Source organism: Castanea sativa, chromosome 6 (assembly GCF_040712315.1).
Source record: "Castanea sativa cultivar Marrone di Chiusa Pesio chromosome 6, ASM4071231v1".
NCBI classification, from domain to species: domain Eukaryota; kingdom Viridiplantae; phylum Streptophyta; class Magnoliopsida; order Fagales; family Fagaceae; genus Castanea; species Castanea sativa.
In genome coordinates, this window is record NC_134018.1 from 57,527,479 (window position 1) to 57,541,673 (window position 14,195).

The following is a 14,195-nucleotide window of genomic DNA, read 5'->3' on the forward strand; positions in this document are numbered from 1 at the left end:
CTCGTGGTCAGGCATATTGTAATGGATCAGACCATAATCTGAGAAGAATAAATTGTGACTGAATGTACCAGTCTACCAGATATAAGGGAAAGAATTGGTTAAAGACGATGCTAAAGGAAACATAAACTTGATCTCTGCTCTGGATTACTCCGTTAAAGGTGTAATTCTTGTGACAGAGCTAAGCTTTTAATATACACAACAAGTTCGTGTAATGGCAACATATCTGCCCTTTTAATAAGGCTTCCATAATGGAGTCGGCAATTTATTCCGATCCAGCATTTTACTGCAGACATTTTTCTTTCAAGTCATGAAATCAATAACCAGAAAATTTATTTGATATGCTACCCAATGTGGAATCAAATATAATTATGAGAAATTTTGTTTTGAATGTGGGCCAAAAGGGCACCTAATGAGCTACTGTATCTCAACACTCGTACTACAAGAAAATAAGTTCAATAAGCAGAAAATTATTCTTTTGCAACTAGTACAACAGTTCTTATTAAGCTTAAACCGGTCTTATCTGCAAAATATTTCCTCAAGAAGAATCATCCTTGTTTCGCATGATTGATGCCTTTTGGTACCTCAATTTCTCAATCTCCTTTCCCAGGAAATCCAAAGTTGTGTCTGTAACATGGTTTGGCAAGCAGCCTGCATCCAGCATCATTTTTAAAAATTTATATGCATCCTTCAATCGACCTGCCTTACTATGAACTTCAATAAGTGTGTTAAAAGTAACAACATCGGGATTTATTCCACTAGCCCTCATCTGCTCAAAAAGCTTGTTTACTTCATCAATCCGGCCTGCCTTCCCAAGCGCATTAATCAGGGTGTTGTACATAACTATGTCAAGATAACCACCATCCTTAAGTAGTTTATCCAAAACAGCACTAGCTAGATCTGCTCTTCTCATCTTCCCCAAGCCTTGTATTATCACATTGTATGTCGCTATGTCTGCCGGGCAAACCTTCTCACCCATTTCATTGAGGACACCCCATGCCTCATTAAAATATCCCTTCTTGACAAATGAACTCATAATAGAATTGTAAGTGTAGCTCACAGGGTTGACACCCATATTACTGAAAATTTCAAACAACTTGCAGGCTAAGCTCAACTTTCCCTTGGCCAGGAATATAGACAAGAAAGTATTGACCATATCAATATCAAACAAGCCATTCCCTTTGGGTTGGACTCGTTGCCCCCTAGATGGTGAATATGGTTGAGAGGAATGATCAGCAGACTTCATTTGACTGGCTAATTGATCCATATATGGGGAAGATGACCACTGATCAATGTCACTGAATGAAGTCTCTTCATCACTAATTCCAGGTTCATCTGAAACAAAGTTCGCATCGACCACATTGTCTGCAGAACTTATTAAATCCATAATCTCACCAAAGTCACCTTTAGATTGGAACATCGGTGTATAATCCTTCCTCTTGCTCTGTGGATTTTTCATCAAAGCCTCCATATCAGTCTTCCATTTAAGAACATTAGGAACCAGATTACCATCCCTAATATGCTTCATAAGTCTCTCTGTCCAATCCCACCGCCCATGCTTATGAAGCCCTATCAAGAGTGACGTAATAGTAACTAAATCAACAACAAATCCTCTGCCTTCCATTTCTTCCACCAATCTCAGTGCTTCCTCAAGCAGACCCTCCCTACAAAGTTGCAACACAACAATGCTGTAAGTAACACCATCCACAAACTGACCCTTCTTCTTCAAGTCACAAAACAGAGTGTAAGCAGCCTCAGCCCTCCCATTCCTAAACAACCCATCAATCAAAATATTATATGTCCAACACGAGGCTCGTACCCCATCTTGAACCATTTTCTCAAACAGTTGGCAGGCATCCGTGACCTTCCTTGCCTTGAACATCCCATCAAGCAGTGAACTATACACAACAGTATCTGGGATAAACCCATTATACTGCATCTCATTAAAAATCCTGGTGGCATCATCAATTCGATAAGATTTACAGCACCCTTGAATCATTATTCGATACGTAAACTTATCGGGCTCATGACCAGACCCTTTCAATTCCTCCCACACAATTAGTGCATCTTTCACCTTCCCAACCAAGCACAGCACATGAATCAAACTATTATAAGTGCACAAGTCTGGACCCAGTGATGTCTTTTCCTTCATTTCTTTGAATAGGCCTAAAGAGGTAACCAAATCACCCCAACACCCAAATGCATGAATGCATATATTGTAACCCCAAGTATCAAACTCAAACCCATTCTTGTCCCTAAGTTTATCAAACACTTGTTTGAATTCCACCCTCATATTTGCTTTCCTAAGAGTGACCAACAATTCGTTACAGGCAATAGAGCCAGGGACCGAAGAAGCCGAAGCTTCGAGAAGCTTAAAGAAGATGGACAAAGCCAAACCCAGTTGGTTTTTCCTAAGCAGAGCCACGAGAACGGTGTTATACATGTGGGGATCGAAAATCGTGGTGCCTAGCTCAACTTCAAGCTCTTCCATTTGGTCCAAAATCTGAAGAGCGAAGTCGATCTTACCGGACCGAATAAAGGCGTCGAGCAAGAACTTGAAAGTGGCGGAGTCAGCAACGACGCCGTCTTGCTTCATGGAGAGTAACAGAGTGGGGATGTGGTGGTGTTCATTACCGAGACAAGCGATGCGGAGAATGTGAGAGTAAGCGCACGCAGAGTGTTTGTAAAAATGCCTGAGAGAAGAGGAACACCAAATGAAGAAGTCGATTTTGTTGGAAGGGTGGAGGGCGTTGGAGTGGAGGATTTGGAGGAGGAGAGATTGGGTGAGAGGAATGGAGGAAGGGTCGAGGTTGCGAGTGCCAGACTCCGAGATGGTTTTGGTGAGAGAGGCAATGAGAAGCAGGTCTCCCATTTTGGATAGGCTGTTTGTTGTTGTTGTTGTTGTTGTTTTGGTGAGGAGAGATCTTCCATGGCGCATTGCTGGGTCGTGCTTTGCATTGCGAAATTCTTAAAAGACAAATTTTGATCTTCAACCGAAATTATGAAAGAAGAATGCTAAGCCCTAGGTAGAAGTCATTGTTGAAGTTTAGTAGGAGTTTGGTTTGGTCGGTATGCTAATATATATATATATATATATATATATATATATATATATATATATATATATATATTTTTTTTTTTTTAGTACTTTTTGGTCCCTATATATTAGTCATATTTTTATTTTTAATACTTTTTGGTTCTTATATTTTTAATGTGGTTTTAAAATTTTTACAATTTTCATTTTGATCCATGCTATCATTTGACTTGGGGAAACACCTGCATGGCTAATTGATTGCATAGCGTTTCTGTTAGTGAGATGATAATAGGACCAAAATGATAGCAAGTTTAAAAATTTATGAAATTTGAGGATCAAATTGAAAATATGGCAAAAATATACGGACCAAAAATATGTTTTTGCCTCCTATTTTTAGGAAAAATCTAGGGACATGTGCAGTGTTGATTGGATTATTTTCCATTGAGTGCTAGTAATAGACTCATGTGTAAGTGAATAAATCTAATCAAAAGTTCACACATGTGAAAGTTGTAGTGTGACAAGTATTGTATAAGAGCATCCACATTCATTATTTCAATTCTATTCTATTTTACCATCTCAAAAAGTCACTTTTTCAATTATACAATACCATTTTTCACTAGACCCAACATCAAAACTTCTATTTTACCATTTTCCTCATTAAAATAATATATTTACACATTAAAATATATAACCATCAAAATGCATCTCAGAGAAACCTGTTCCAAAAAACAAAAACCCAGAAATCCACCTTGCCACCACCGGCCAGCAACCACCACCACAACCAAACTCCACACCAACAACAACCACAAGAACCAACCACCAAGAGGAAAAGAAACACAAAAAATTGCCAAAAACCACCACCACCGATTTGAAACCCAGGCCACCGATCAGCAACCCCAAGCCACCAATTAGCAAACCCAAGCCACCGATCAGCAAACCCAAGCCACCGATCAAAAACTCACGCCGCCGATTTGAAACCCAGGCCGTCAAAACCCACGCCATCGATCTCCACAAGCCACCGATTTGAAACCCACGCCATCACCGATCAGCAAACCCACACCACCGATCTCCACAAGCCACTGATCTCCACAAGCCGCCGATCAGAAACCCACGCCACCGATCTCCACAAGCCACCGATTTGAAACCCACGCCATCACCGATCAGCAAACCCACGCCACCGATCTCCACAAGCCACCGATTTGAAACCCACACCATCACCGATCAGCAAACGCGATCACTGCCACGCCTTCGTCGGACCTTGCTTCGGCCAACAGCGAGTCAGAGAGTGAGAGAGGGTTGATGAGAAAATAGGAAGAGTGAGCGGAGAAAGAAAGAAGGAAGACTTCTCAGCCCAGAGAAAAGAGAAAGAAAAGACAGAGGAGAGAGAGAAAGAATAAAAATGATTAAAAAATTTATACCATAGTGCTACAGTGCATTCTACTTGTAGAGTAACACTGTAGCAATATTGTAAAAATTTTTACAATTGGAAAATTTTACAACATTTGATGGAGCCTCTTTTTTGGCTAAAAATGGAAAAAATGGCTTGGCGTTGGCATATACCATGATCAATGCGGATGCTCTAAGAGCACTAGCAATAGTGGTGCTAAAAAGCTATTTTTAGCACCACTACATATAAAAAAGAGTGTTGCAATAATGGAGCTAAAGGTAAAAATTTTACCTTCATTGCTACAGTGCACAGTTATATATATGACTGTGCACTCTAGCTGAGAGCTAAAAAAAAAAATCATTTTTTATTCTCCATCCGTTTAAAATAATATTTGTTTGTTTTTTTTTTCTTTCTATTTTTTATTCTCCAACCGCCACATGCTTGCTTGCTCTCACTTTAGGTACATTGCCATCAACTAGTTCAAGCTTGCTCCATTACCGACCTTGTGCTCTCGCCTCCAGTTCCTCAAGATTTCGGTTCTTAGCCTTACCTTTTGCTTGTTGGTGGTCGCTGGCAACGTGTCCTTACGCTATCTTCCAGTGTCGTTTGCTTATTGGCAACGTGTCCAGATACAAAGAAATTCCTTTGCTTTTTTCAATTGGGGAATTGGGTTTTTCAATGGTAGCAATTTGAGTTCATTTCAGTTAATTGTATTTCTTTTTTTAGTATTTCAATCCAAGAGTCCGTAAAAATGGGTGCTTTGCTTATTGACTTTTTTTATAAAAAAAAGGCAAAAATCCAAAATTGACCCTCTAACCTTTAGCTTTTGTCATTTCAATCCTTTAACTTTCAGTTTTGTCATTTTATTTCTTTAAGTTTCAATTTTTGTCAATGTAGTCTCTCATTAGAATTCAGTTACATTTTTTTGTTAAATGACTCTTTTTTTTAATAATAATTTTCGCAATTAAAAGAAAATTTTAAAAAGTTGTTAAATAAAAAAAAAAGTTAGAAATCAAAACAAAAATATACAAATGACGATGGAAATCAGAAATCGGTCACTGCAAATCAGAAATTGGTTTGAATCACATCTTTGGCTTTGGATCCCATCTCAGACAGTAGAAAAATTGTAGCTTTCAACACCTGGGGATCAACTAAATTGAAAAGGATCTCCATAAATCCATTGATAACTATATTTCTTGAAAGAATAGTTTTGATATCCACATCCATATATGCTTCATGCCAGAACCACTCAATTTGGATGACAACCATTTCAGACTCCTTTAGGACATCTAACATACAAAGTTTTCTAATTACATGTCTTGACTCACTAATTGCTCCATCAATGGTGGCTTTGCTTATGACACTATTAGGAGAAGTGGAAGGCCTTATTGACTTCATGATTGGCCCCGCCTCCGGTGAGGATTATCATATTGGTTTGGAACTGAAATGAGATTTTGTTCTTGCCAGCTTGCAATTAGCATTTTAACCGATTTTTGATTTCCATCGTCATTCGTCGGTTTGGTTTTGATTTTTTAAACTGTTTTTTTTACAACTTTTTTTAATTTTTTCTTTAAATTACAAAAATCATTTATAAAAAAAAAAAGAAGCCAAAACGACGTCGTTTTGGTCACTTAACGGAAAAAGGTAATTGAGTTATAACGGAAGACTACATTGACAAAAATTGAAACTTAGAGGACTGAAATGACAAATCTAAAAGTTAGAGGACTGAAATGACAAAAGTTGAAAGTTAGAGGGACAATTTTGGATTTTTGCCTAAATAAAATTTCAATTGAGGAATTGGGTTTTTCAATGGTAGGAAATTTGAGTCAGTTTCAGTAAATTATTTGTTGTTAGTAAATGAGGGGATTATTTTTTCTCTGTGTTTATTGAAGTTAATATATTATTTTATTGTAGTGGATGTCAGGGGCGGAAAAGTTCCCTTTCCGACAAATGAGATTTATGTTGGGTCGGGGGCCTAAACAGAAACTCGACGATGGGCCCGATACACGGCCCAAAGGCTATTGGCGAAGATCCAAATAATTCACCGTATTTTTATGCCTCGGGCCTAGATTCGGACTTACAAGAATGACCCATAAACAATCCCTACAGCAGATGCGTTAGTGTGGTTGAAAAGCATACTGTGTGAAATAGCCCAGCAATGAAGTGTTTCTGTAGAAAATAGCCCAGCGGTAAAGCACTTCTGCAGAAAAGAGTAACCCAGCCGTAAAAATATTTCTGCAGAAAAATAACCCAGCGGTAGAGTGCTTTTGCAGAAAATAGCCCAGCTGTAAAGTACTTATGCAGAAAAGAGTGACCCAGCCGTAAAAATATTTCTGCAAAAAATAACCCAGCCGTAAAAATATTTCTGTTGAAAAAAATAACTCAGCAGTGCAATAAAATAAACTTTGAGTATTTCACAGATTAAGAGGAACCATTAGAATCATCATCCATTAGCTCTAGGGAAGAGTCTTCTAATACAATAATATGAGGGAAAAATTCTATGGTAACAGTTACATCGTAATCATGAATAGTAAATGAATAAATAAATATTATGGGTTCCATGATAGCAAATAATGAGGAAAGCTTAGTGTGAGATGAAGGGAGAGAGAGATCCCAGCTAGTGCAGCAAGACCATTATGGTGCTAAAGCATGCTCTTGGATTTAGTATGTATAATAAGTATAGAGGGCCATTTGTGAATAGCGTGGGCAGTGAATGAGAGTGTATAGTGGGCTGTTGGAATTTTCTGCTGGGGAGGAGCTGTATGTTTTTAAGTAGAGGTATGAGAGGTGTTTTTGAGCTAGGAGTGGGGGAACTCAGTTTCCGTTATTGAGAATGAAAGTTTTGTGACTTAGAACTTTGCTGGGATTTTGAGAAGCTGAAACATAAGGGTTTTTGTGAGAGTTTTCCTCTGTGAGTGTGTTTCTTGGTATATTCTTGTTCCCCCCTGAGGCATTAATGGAAGGTTCTATTTATAGTTGAGATTTAGGGGGCAATTGGCAAATAGCTTTAGCTAAATCTTCCCTGGTCTTCAGAAAATTCTTAGGGATTCGTTCTTAGAATGTTAGCTGAGAATGGTAAGCTTAACCTTTTAGAAGACTCTTGCTGTTTTTGGGTAATATCAGCTGGGATTCTGACTTAGCATTAATGCTGATTGGTCTTGGCTGATGGGGTTAGAGCATGCATCAAGCTAATGACCTTGGTTGTGCTGCTTACTAGATTCAGAGCTCTCAAAGGCAGGTTGCATCACCTTAAGCCAGGTGTCAACCTTGGAGCCTTTGCTGGGAACTCTGCTGGGATCCCCTTGGTGCCCTCCAAGCCACATTTCCCTAAGTTTCCCCATAAGGGGTTCATGTGCAAGGTCCATGAACCAGAAAATACATATTTTTGACATGAAAAATGAGCTGATTTCAGCTTGCTTCAGGAGCTTTAATGGCTTGGTCATGGCTGCCTTTGATGCTTGACTGAATGGGTTGGAGGAGAAAGAGGAGATAGTTGGCTGAAGTGCTTCAGCTCCCTGTCTAGTCTTTTTAGTCTTATGTCAAGTCTGTTTCAGCTTTATGTCACATAATAAATGAAGACATTTTAGCTTGTGGAGGAAGGGTTCAACCCCTGATGGACATGTGTCCTGTTCTAATAGGACAAGCTGAGACCTGACAGTAGTGGGCCCCAGCTGTTGACTTGTGCTGGATTTTGGCTGATCAGCTCACGTGAGCTTCAGCTGCTGGGACTTGAGTTTGGGCTGGGCTGGTCCAGCTAGGCCTTATGTTTGAGTTGCTTTGGGCCTGATTGTTTATACAAAATGAGGAATTTTGCCATGGATGATTTTCATGGGCTCTTATAAATTTTGCAAGAGAAGTATTTATTGAAGGATGAATATTAATATTTCTCATGAGTAAGGGATTTGGTATATGTGAAATAATTGTTAAGATAATATTTAGGCTTTGTAAGTATGTGCCAAAGATAGTATTTGGGCTTTTAGAAATAGTTGAAAATATTATTTGGGCTTTTGGAAATAGTTGCCAAATATTATTTGGGCTTTGTGGAAATAGTGGAAATAGTTGCCAAAATAATATTGGGCTTTATGGAATAGTTGCCAAATATTGTTTGGGCTATTGGAAATAGTTGCCAAATATTATTTGGGTTTTGTGGAAATAGTTGCCAAATATTATTTGGGCTTTGTGAAAATAGTGGAAATAGTTGCCAAAATAATACTTGGACTTTAGGAAATAGTTGAAATAGTTGCCAAAATAATATTGGGCTTTATGGAATAGTTGCCAAATATTGTTTGGGCTTTATGGAATAGTTGCCAAATATTATTTGGGATTTTGGAAATAGTTGCCAAATATTATTTGGGCTTTGTAAAATAGTTTGCCAAATTAGTATTTGGGCTTTGTAAAATAGTGCCAAATTAGTATTTGGGTTTTGTAAAATAGTTTGAGATTTTGTAAAGATATTGCCGTGTAGCAACGGACTTAGAGGTGTCGTGTAGCAACGGGCTTTGTAAGATTGTTGTGTAGTAACGGACTTAGAGGTACCGTGTAGCAATGAGCTTTGTAAGATTGCCGTGTAGCAACGGACTTAAAGGTGCCGTGTAGCAACGGGTTTTGTAAGGTGTCGTGTAGCAACGGGCTTTAAGGTGTCGTGTAGCAACGAGCTTTAAGGTGCCGTGTAGCAACGGGCTTTAAGGTGCCGTGTAGCAACGGGCTTTAAGGTGCCGTATAGCAACAGACTTAGAAAGGTGCCATGTAGCAATGGACTTAGTAAAGAGTTTTGTTGGGCTTTTTGGGTCTTGCCCACAAGTTAAATGATTTTGGGTTTTTTGTAGTGGAGGAAGTATATTTTTGTGGCCCAATGTTGGTAGCAATGTGATGGGTAATTTTGTGAAAACCCAAGTTGGGTAATATGTGGAATATAATGGGTAATTTTGTGAAAACCCAAGTTGGATAATATGTGGGTAATATTTGTGAGAGGGCCCAAAGTAATTTGTGGGGCTTATATATGTAGGAAATATTTGTGAGAGCCCAATAACATGGAGAATATTTAAGTAATATGTGGGAGATATTTATGTGGGCTTCAAAATAATTCTTGGGCTTGTGTGGGTATTTTGTGAGTGGGCTAAAGAAATTAGGGCCCAAAAATTTGAACCTCAACTGTAGATATATTATTTTATTGTGATGTTTATCTTATTTTATTGTGTTGAAAACTAAAATAGATTCGCTGCTGCTAGATGTTTTGTAAAGTGAGTGGGTAAAATAGATAAAATAATTTTTTTGTGGTACCAAATAGCTAAATTTTTAGCTCCAATGCTGTGGATGCTCTAAGAATTGATTTTTTTTCCCCTATACTTCATGGAATTGTGTTTGGATGGAGAGGCATAGCCTCATCTCCCTAACAAAATACTAGTACTCAATAAAAATCCTTCTTCCTACTTTTAATGCTTCATTTTAAGCAAATTACCTTTTTTTGTCCCTATATTTTGAGCTTATTTTCAATTTGATCCCCACGATTTTTTTAGCATTTAATTTATTTTTTATATTTTTGAACTTGTAGTCAATTTAGTTCATGCTGTCATCTCACTTATGAAAATAACTACATGACAAATGGTCTACATTGATGGCAGTCTGGCATGCCTAATATTAAAAGATTAAATATGATATTGATTTGTCTAAATTTTATTGGCCGCATGAACTCTTTGATGGCAAATGTAATGAAACAATTTGTACCTAAGCCCAAAAGAGGAAAGGGAATAGGCCCAAAGAGCCCAATACAATGAATTTGTAGAGAGTGAGTTTGAAATCAAGGTTCTAATGAGTTTGTTTATCAATTGTAGTGGGCCAAGATGACAATAGAATAAATATGAATCAATTTTATATAAGGAAAATCGTCTTCGGACTCAATCTGAGGAGGTTGGTTCTTCTATATATCTCACTTAATGATAGATTATAAATATTGTTCTTCAGTCTACAGTGTTTTTCTCTCCTTTTTCTTCGATCCCTTTATCCTAGGGGTCTCCTCTCCCTTTTATACTATCCTTCCTCCTCTCTCTACCTCCACGTATGGATCAAATTGTTGGTCTGGATACTTATCCCATCAGTACCTTCCTGAAGCCTTTGGAAGTAGCTGTAAGGCTGAACACTGCTGCTTAGGTATCACTTTCTCATTAATGCGGCCAGAGAGTTAGCTGCAGAGCATTCAATGTGGTGGTAGCAGTTTTCTCTTAGATATTTCATAACCTTTCCTTGTCCTGTGCTCTCACGATATATATCCTTACCTACAAAATCTCCGAGAATGTTGCTTTTGGGTGGCAGACCACACCTTCTGATCTGTGCTTCGTTCAGCTGAGGAGACATCTCTCCTCGGACCATTGTAACTTGACTTCTTTCTTTATTCATCAAAGTTGACCTCCTTAACGACGCTTACCTCGTCCTTGGACAATTAGGTGCCCTTGGACTGGGCCCCTGACCCAATATACACTACTGGGCTTATTCTCCGTACAATAGCTCCGTTCAAGCTCCTCATGAGAAAAATGGGAATTTCGAAATTACCCCAATTATCTTGATCTCACCGTATATTAGTCTTGTCTGAGTAAATACATTTTTAACTACCCAATGCATGCTCCTGACGCTTCGACATCCGAGACGTGCCTTCATTAAATTTTTGCGGCTTTATGCTCCCCACGTTCTACGGCGCGATGGAATCCAACGGCTGAGGATTTTGCTAGAACCCGGGTGGGAATTTTCCCGCTTGTAACTATCTTTTTGATATAAATACTGCCCGAATTAATCAGTCTTCTCACTTTAGCTCTCATATACTGAACCTGCAAACTTATTCAATCTACTCATATCCTCTCAAATTTCAGAAGCCTGTCTGAGGAGACCTTTTTTTCTTTATGTAAGTCTTTACAAACCTTTCTATTTATTTTCCCTTCTACTTTGTTTTTCTTCGTGTCTATTTCTCCTCGGCCTTCATATTTTCTCCTTTACTATCTTAACACCTCCAACCCTTCTCCAAAATATGGGTAGATTTTCTTACCTGGTAGACTCCGCGGAGAACATAGAGGATTTTAGAGCCCAGTATAGGATTTCACCAGTAGTGTCAATTAGGTATTGTAAGGAAGGGGAATGGCACGAGAAAAGGAAAGAGGGAAATGTAGTAATCCCGATGATTGCCTTTGTAGAGGGAGGGATGAGAATCCCTATGGACACCGTTACTAGGGATTACCTTAGGGCTCACAGACTAACTCCCACCCAATGTGCCCCAAACATGCTTAGGATTTTAGGGAGTGTAGATGCCCTTAATGAGAAAATGGGCTTAGGTCTAACCCATCATGATGTTAATTGGATTTACAACCTCCACCACCTAAAGGGGCAGGGGTATTACCTGAAATCTCTGTACCTCGAGGTTAGGCTCATCCAATACCTCCTTGATTCCAACAAAGGCCTAAACAAGGACTTCTTGATTGTATCAGGGGAGTGGCACGATGGCTTCCCCTGCTCGACGAGAGAGGGGACACCAAGTGGGGCTTTAGGTCTAAGTTGATTATTTCAAAGTCATCCCCTTTTCTTTTCCTTAGGTTTGTGTTTATATATGAGTTTTCCTTTGATTCATGCTATTTTTTGCTGACAATGTTTTTTTGTTTTTGTTTTTGTTTTTCCTAATGGTTTTGCAGATAAGAACACTGCTGTTCCCAATTTCAGTCTTGTCAACCAGCCAAGTTTAGACAAGATACTGAAGGCCGAGGTGTTCGTCCATAGTGACGGTCAGCTCAGAGTGGCACATCTAATCCTTGGCTACACCCCCATCTCCAAAAGCTAACAGGTGCCGAAGTGTGTAATCAGAGTAAAAGATCCGCACCTGCACCGGATAAGTGTTGATGCTCCGGGTTTTCTCATCACCGGTACTATCCCAAAAGGCACTCTCACCACCAATCCTATCCCAGAGGGCATATCAAAGGTAGCACTGCCATTCCAACACGCTGACGGGGAAGAGGCAACTTTGTCCCAGCCTTCAACTCAGGAAAAGGAAGCGATCATTGAAGTTTCTGACTCAGAGGACAATTTCGCTATCTTTGACTAGCCCCAACCTTTAGAGCCTCAGATCGGCGACCCTTGCCACCTCCCTTCGGCCCAAGTTAGCAGCGTTCAAGAAGATACAACAGTTCCTGAAGTGATGGGGATACAACGCAAACCCCGGGGAAGCTTGATGGAGTCCCAAGTTGGGGGGAAGGTGCCAAAGGCTGCCAGTCAAGCTAAACACCCCCTCTTCCCACATCCCATGATTCCCAGCATGAACCCGCGAACAAAAAGAGAAAAAGGGAACAGAGAGGGAAGGACGTGGTAGAAGAAAGCAGGGATGTTTCCTCCAAGGAAACTAAGCCTTAACGGGGGGCCAAGGTAGCTAAGATTACCCAAACTAGGTCATAGAGTGATGTGGTACCTGGAGACAGAGGACGTGACCTCCGCACCAGGGTACCAAACTGGAATCCTCCCTTGGTGCTGGATGGGTCCCCTCTCCCTGCGAACTCCTCCATTAGGGACCCTCAACGAGGGAAGGCTGGGTACATAGCAGATGCTATAAAGCAACCTTTGCTACTACCTAACGACATGACCAAGCTGAGAACTATGAGGAAGCACGAGGTGTTCCTAGGTTTGAAAAGAGACCTCGCTAAGGTAAATTGTTCGAGCTAAGTCTGATGTTTACTTGTTCATTTTTGTTGTCACTACTTAGATATATACATATATATTTTATTTTATTTTATTATTTATTCACTTTGCCTTTACTTACTTATTGTGTTTCCTTTGTAGGTTGTCCAAGCCGCCTTTAAGGCCGAGGAGATGGTAGACTACTCTCACCGAAAATACAAGGATGAGAAGGGAAGGAGGATTGTTGCTGTTAAGGCCTTTAATGTGGCCAAGAAGAGGGTAAAAAAGTTGACCACCTAACTCTTCCAGTTCGAGAATGAGAGAAAAAGCGCCGAGGCGGCATTGGAGAGGGTAGAGAGACAAGCTGAGATCCAGCACAAGCAACTCTGCCAAACTGAGAAGGACCTTGCTGCTACTGGGGAGGAAATCAAAGTTTTGAAGAAAAAGCTAGAGGATGCTGAGAAGGCCAAGGACCAGGCAAAACATGACGGTTACAACGTAGGGGTAGTTGAGACTGAGGAGGCCTTCAGGTTCGAGGTAACGGGGGTGTGTAGGGTGTATTGCCTCCAGGTGTGGAATGAGGCCCTCAACTAGGTAGGGGTTGATGCCTCCTCTGCATTCAGGAGGGAAGAAAACATATACTACCCCCTACAATTCAGGCACCAGGCTCCTCGGCCTCTCAGGAGGATACTACCCTCAACGTTGCAAGACTTACCAAAGGGGTTCTGACTAAGGACCCTCCTCCTCCCACCAGTCCTTAAAAAGGGGCAGAACAAACTGGCATACTTGAGAAGGAGCAAGAAGTCCCAAAGAACGACCCCTCCGAGATGACAAAGCCCTTGGATGCACCCAAGGATTCTTCCAAAGGAAGGGTGGCTGCTCAGATCCATGAGCTGACTCTGCTAACCCTCCTCATCCCAACCAAGGAAGATTTGAAGGGCAAAGGTGTGGCATCCTCAACAGCAGCAACCACCAAGCTTGCCAAGACTCCAAAGGACAAGCTCGTAATAAAGATGAAGTCATGAGTTGTCCTCCTTTTGTTGTTTTGTTTTGTTTTGTTTTTTGTTTTTTTTGGTTTTTTTGTTTTTAAATTTGTAATACAAGCAGACATTTTGTAAGTAAATTGCCTTTTTT

General features: G+C 40.0%; 1 protein-coding gene across 1 annotated transcript; it reads right to left on the reverse strand.

The window, feature by feature from the left end:
• Window positions 1-310: 310 nt before the first annotated feature.
• Window positions 311-3,062, reverse strand: LOC142638182 (pentatricopeptide repeat-containing protein At4g01570). The gene has a single exon (XM_075812196.1). The coding sequence runs from the start codon at window positions 2,933-2,935 to the stop codon at window positions 536-538; it is 2,400 nt and encodes a 799-aa protein (XP_075668311.1). The 5' UTR covers window positions 2,936-3,062; the 3' UTR covers window positions 311-535.
• Between the last annotated feature and the right edge of the window lie 11,133 nt (window positions 3,063-14,195).

Coding starts and splice junctions, on each gene's coding strand:
- LOC142638182 (XM_075812196.1), bottom strand. CDS start 2,935: ATGCGCCATGGAAGATCTCTCCTCACCAAAACAACAACAACAACAACA.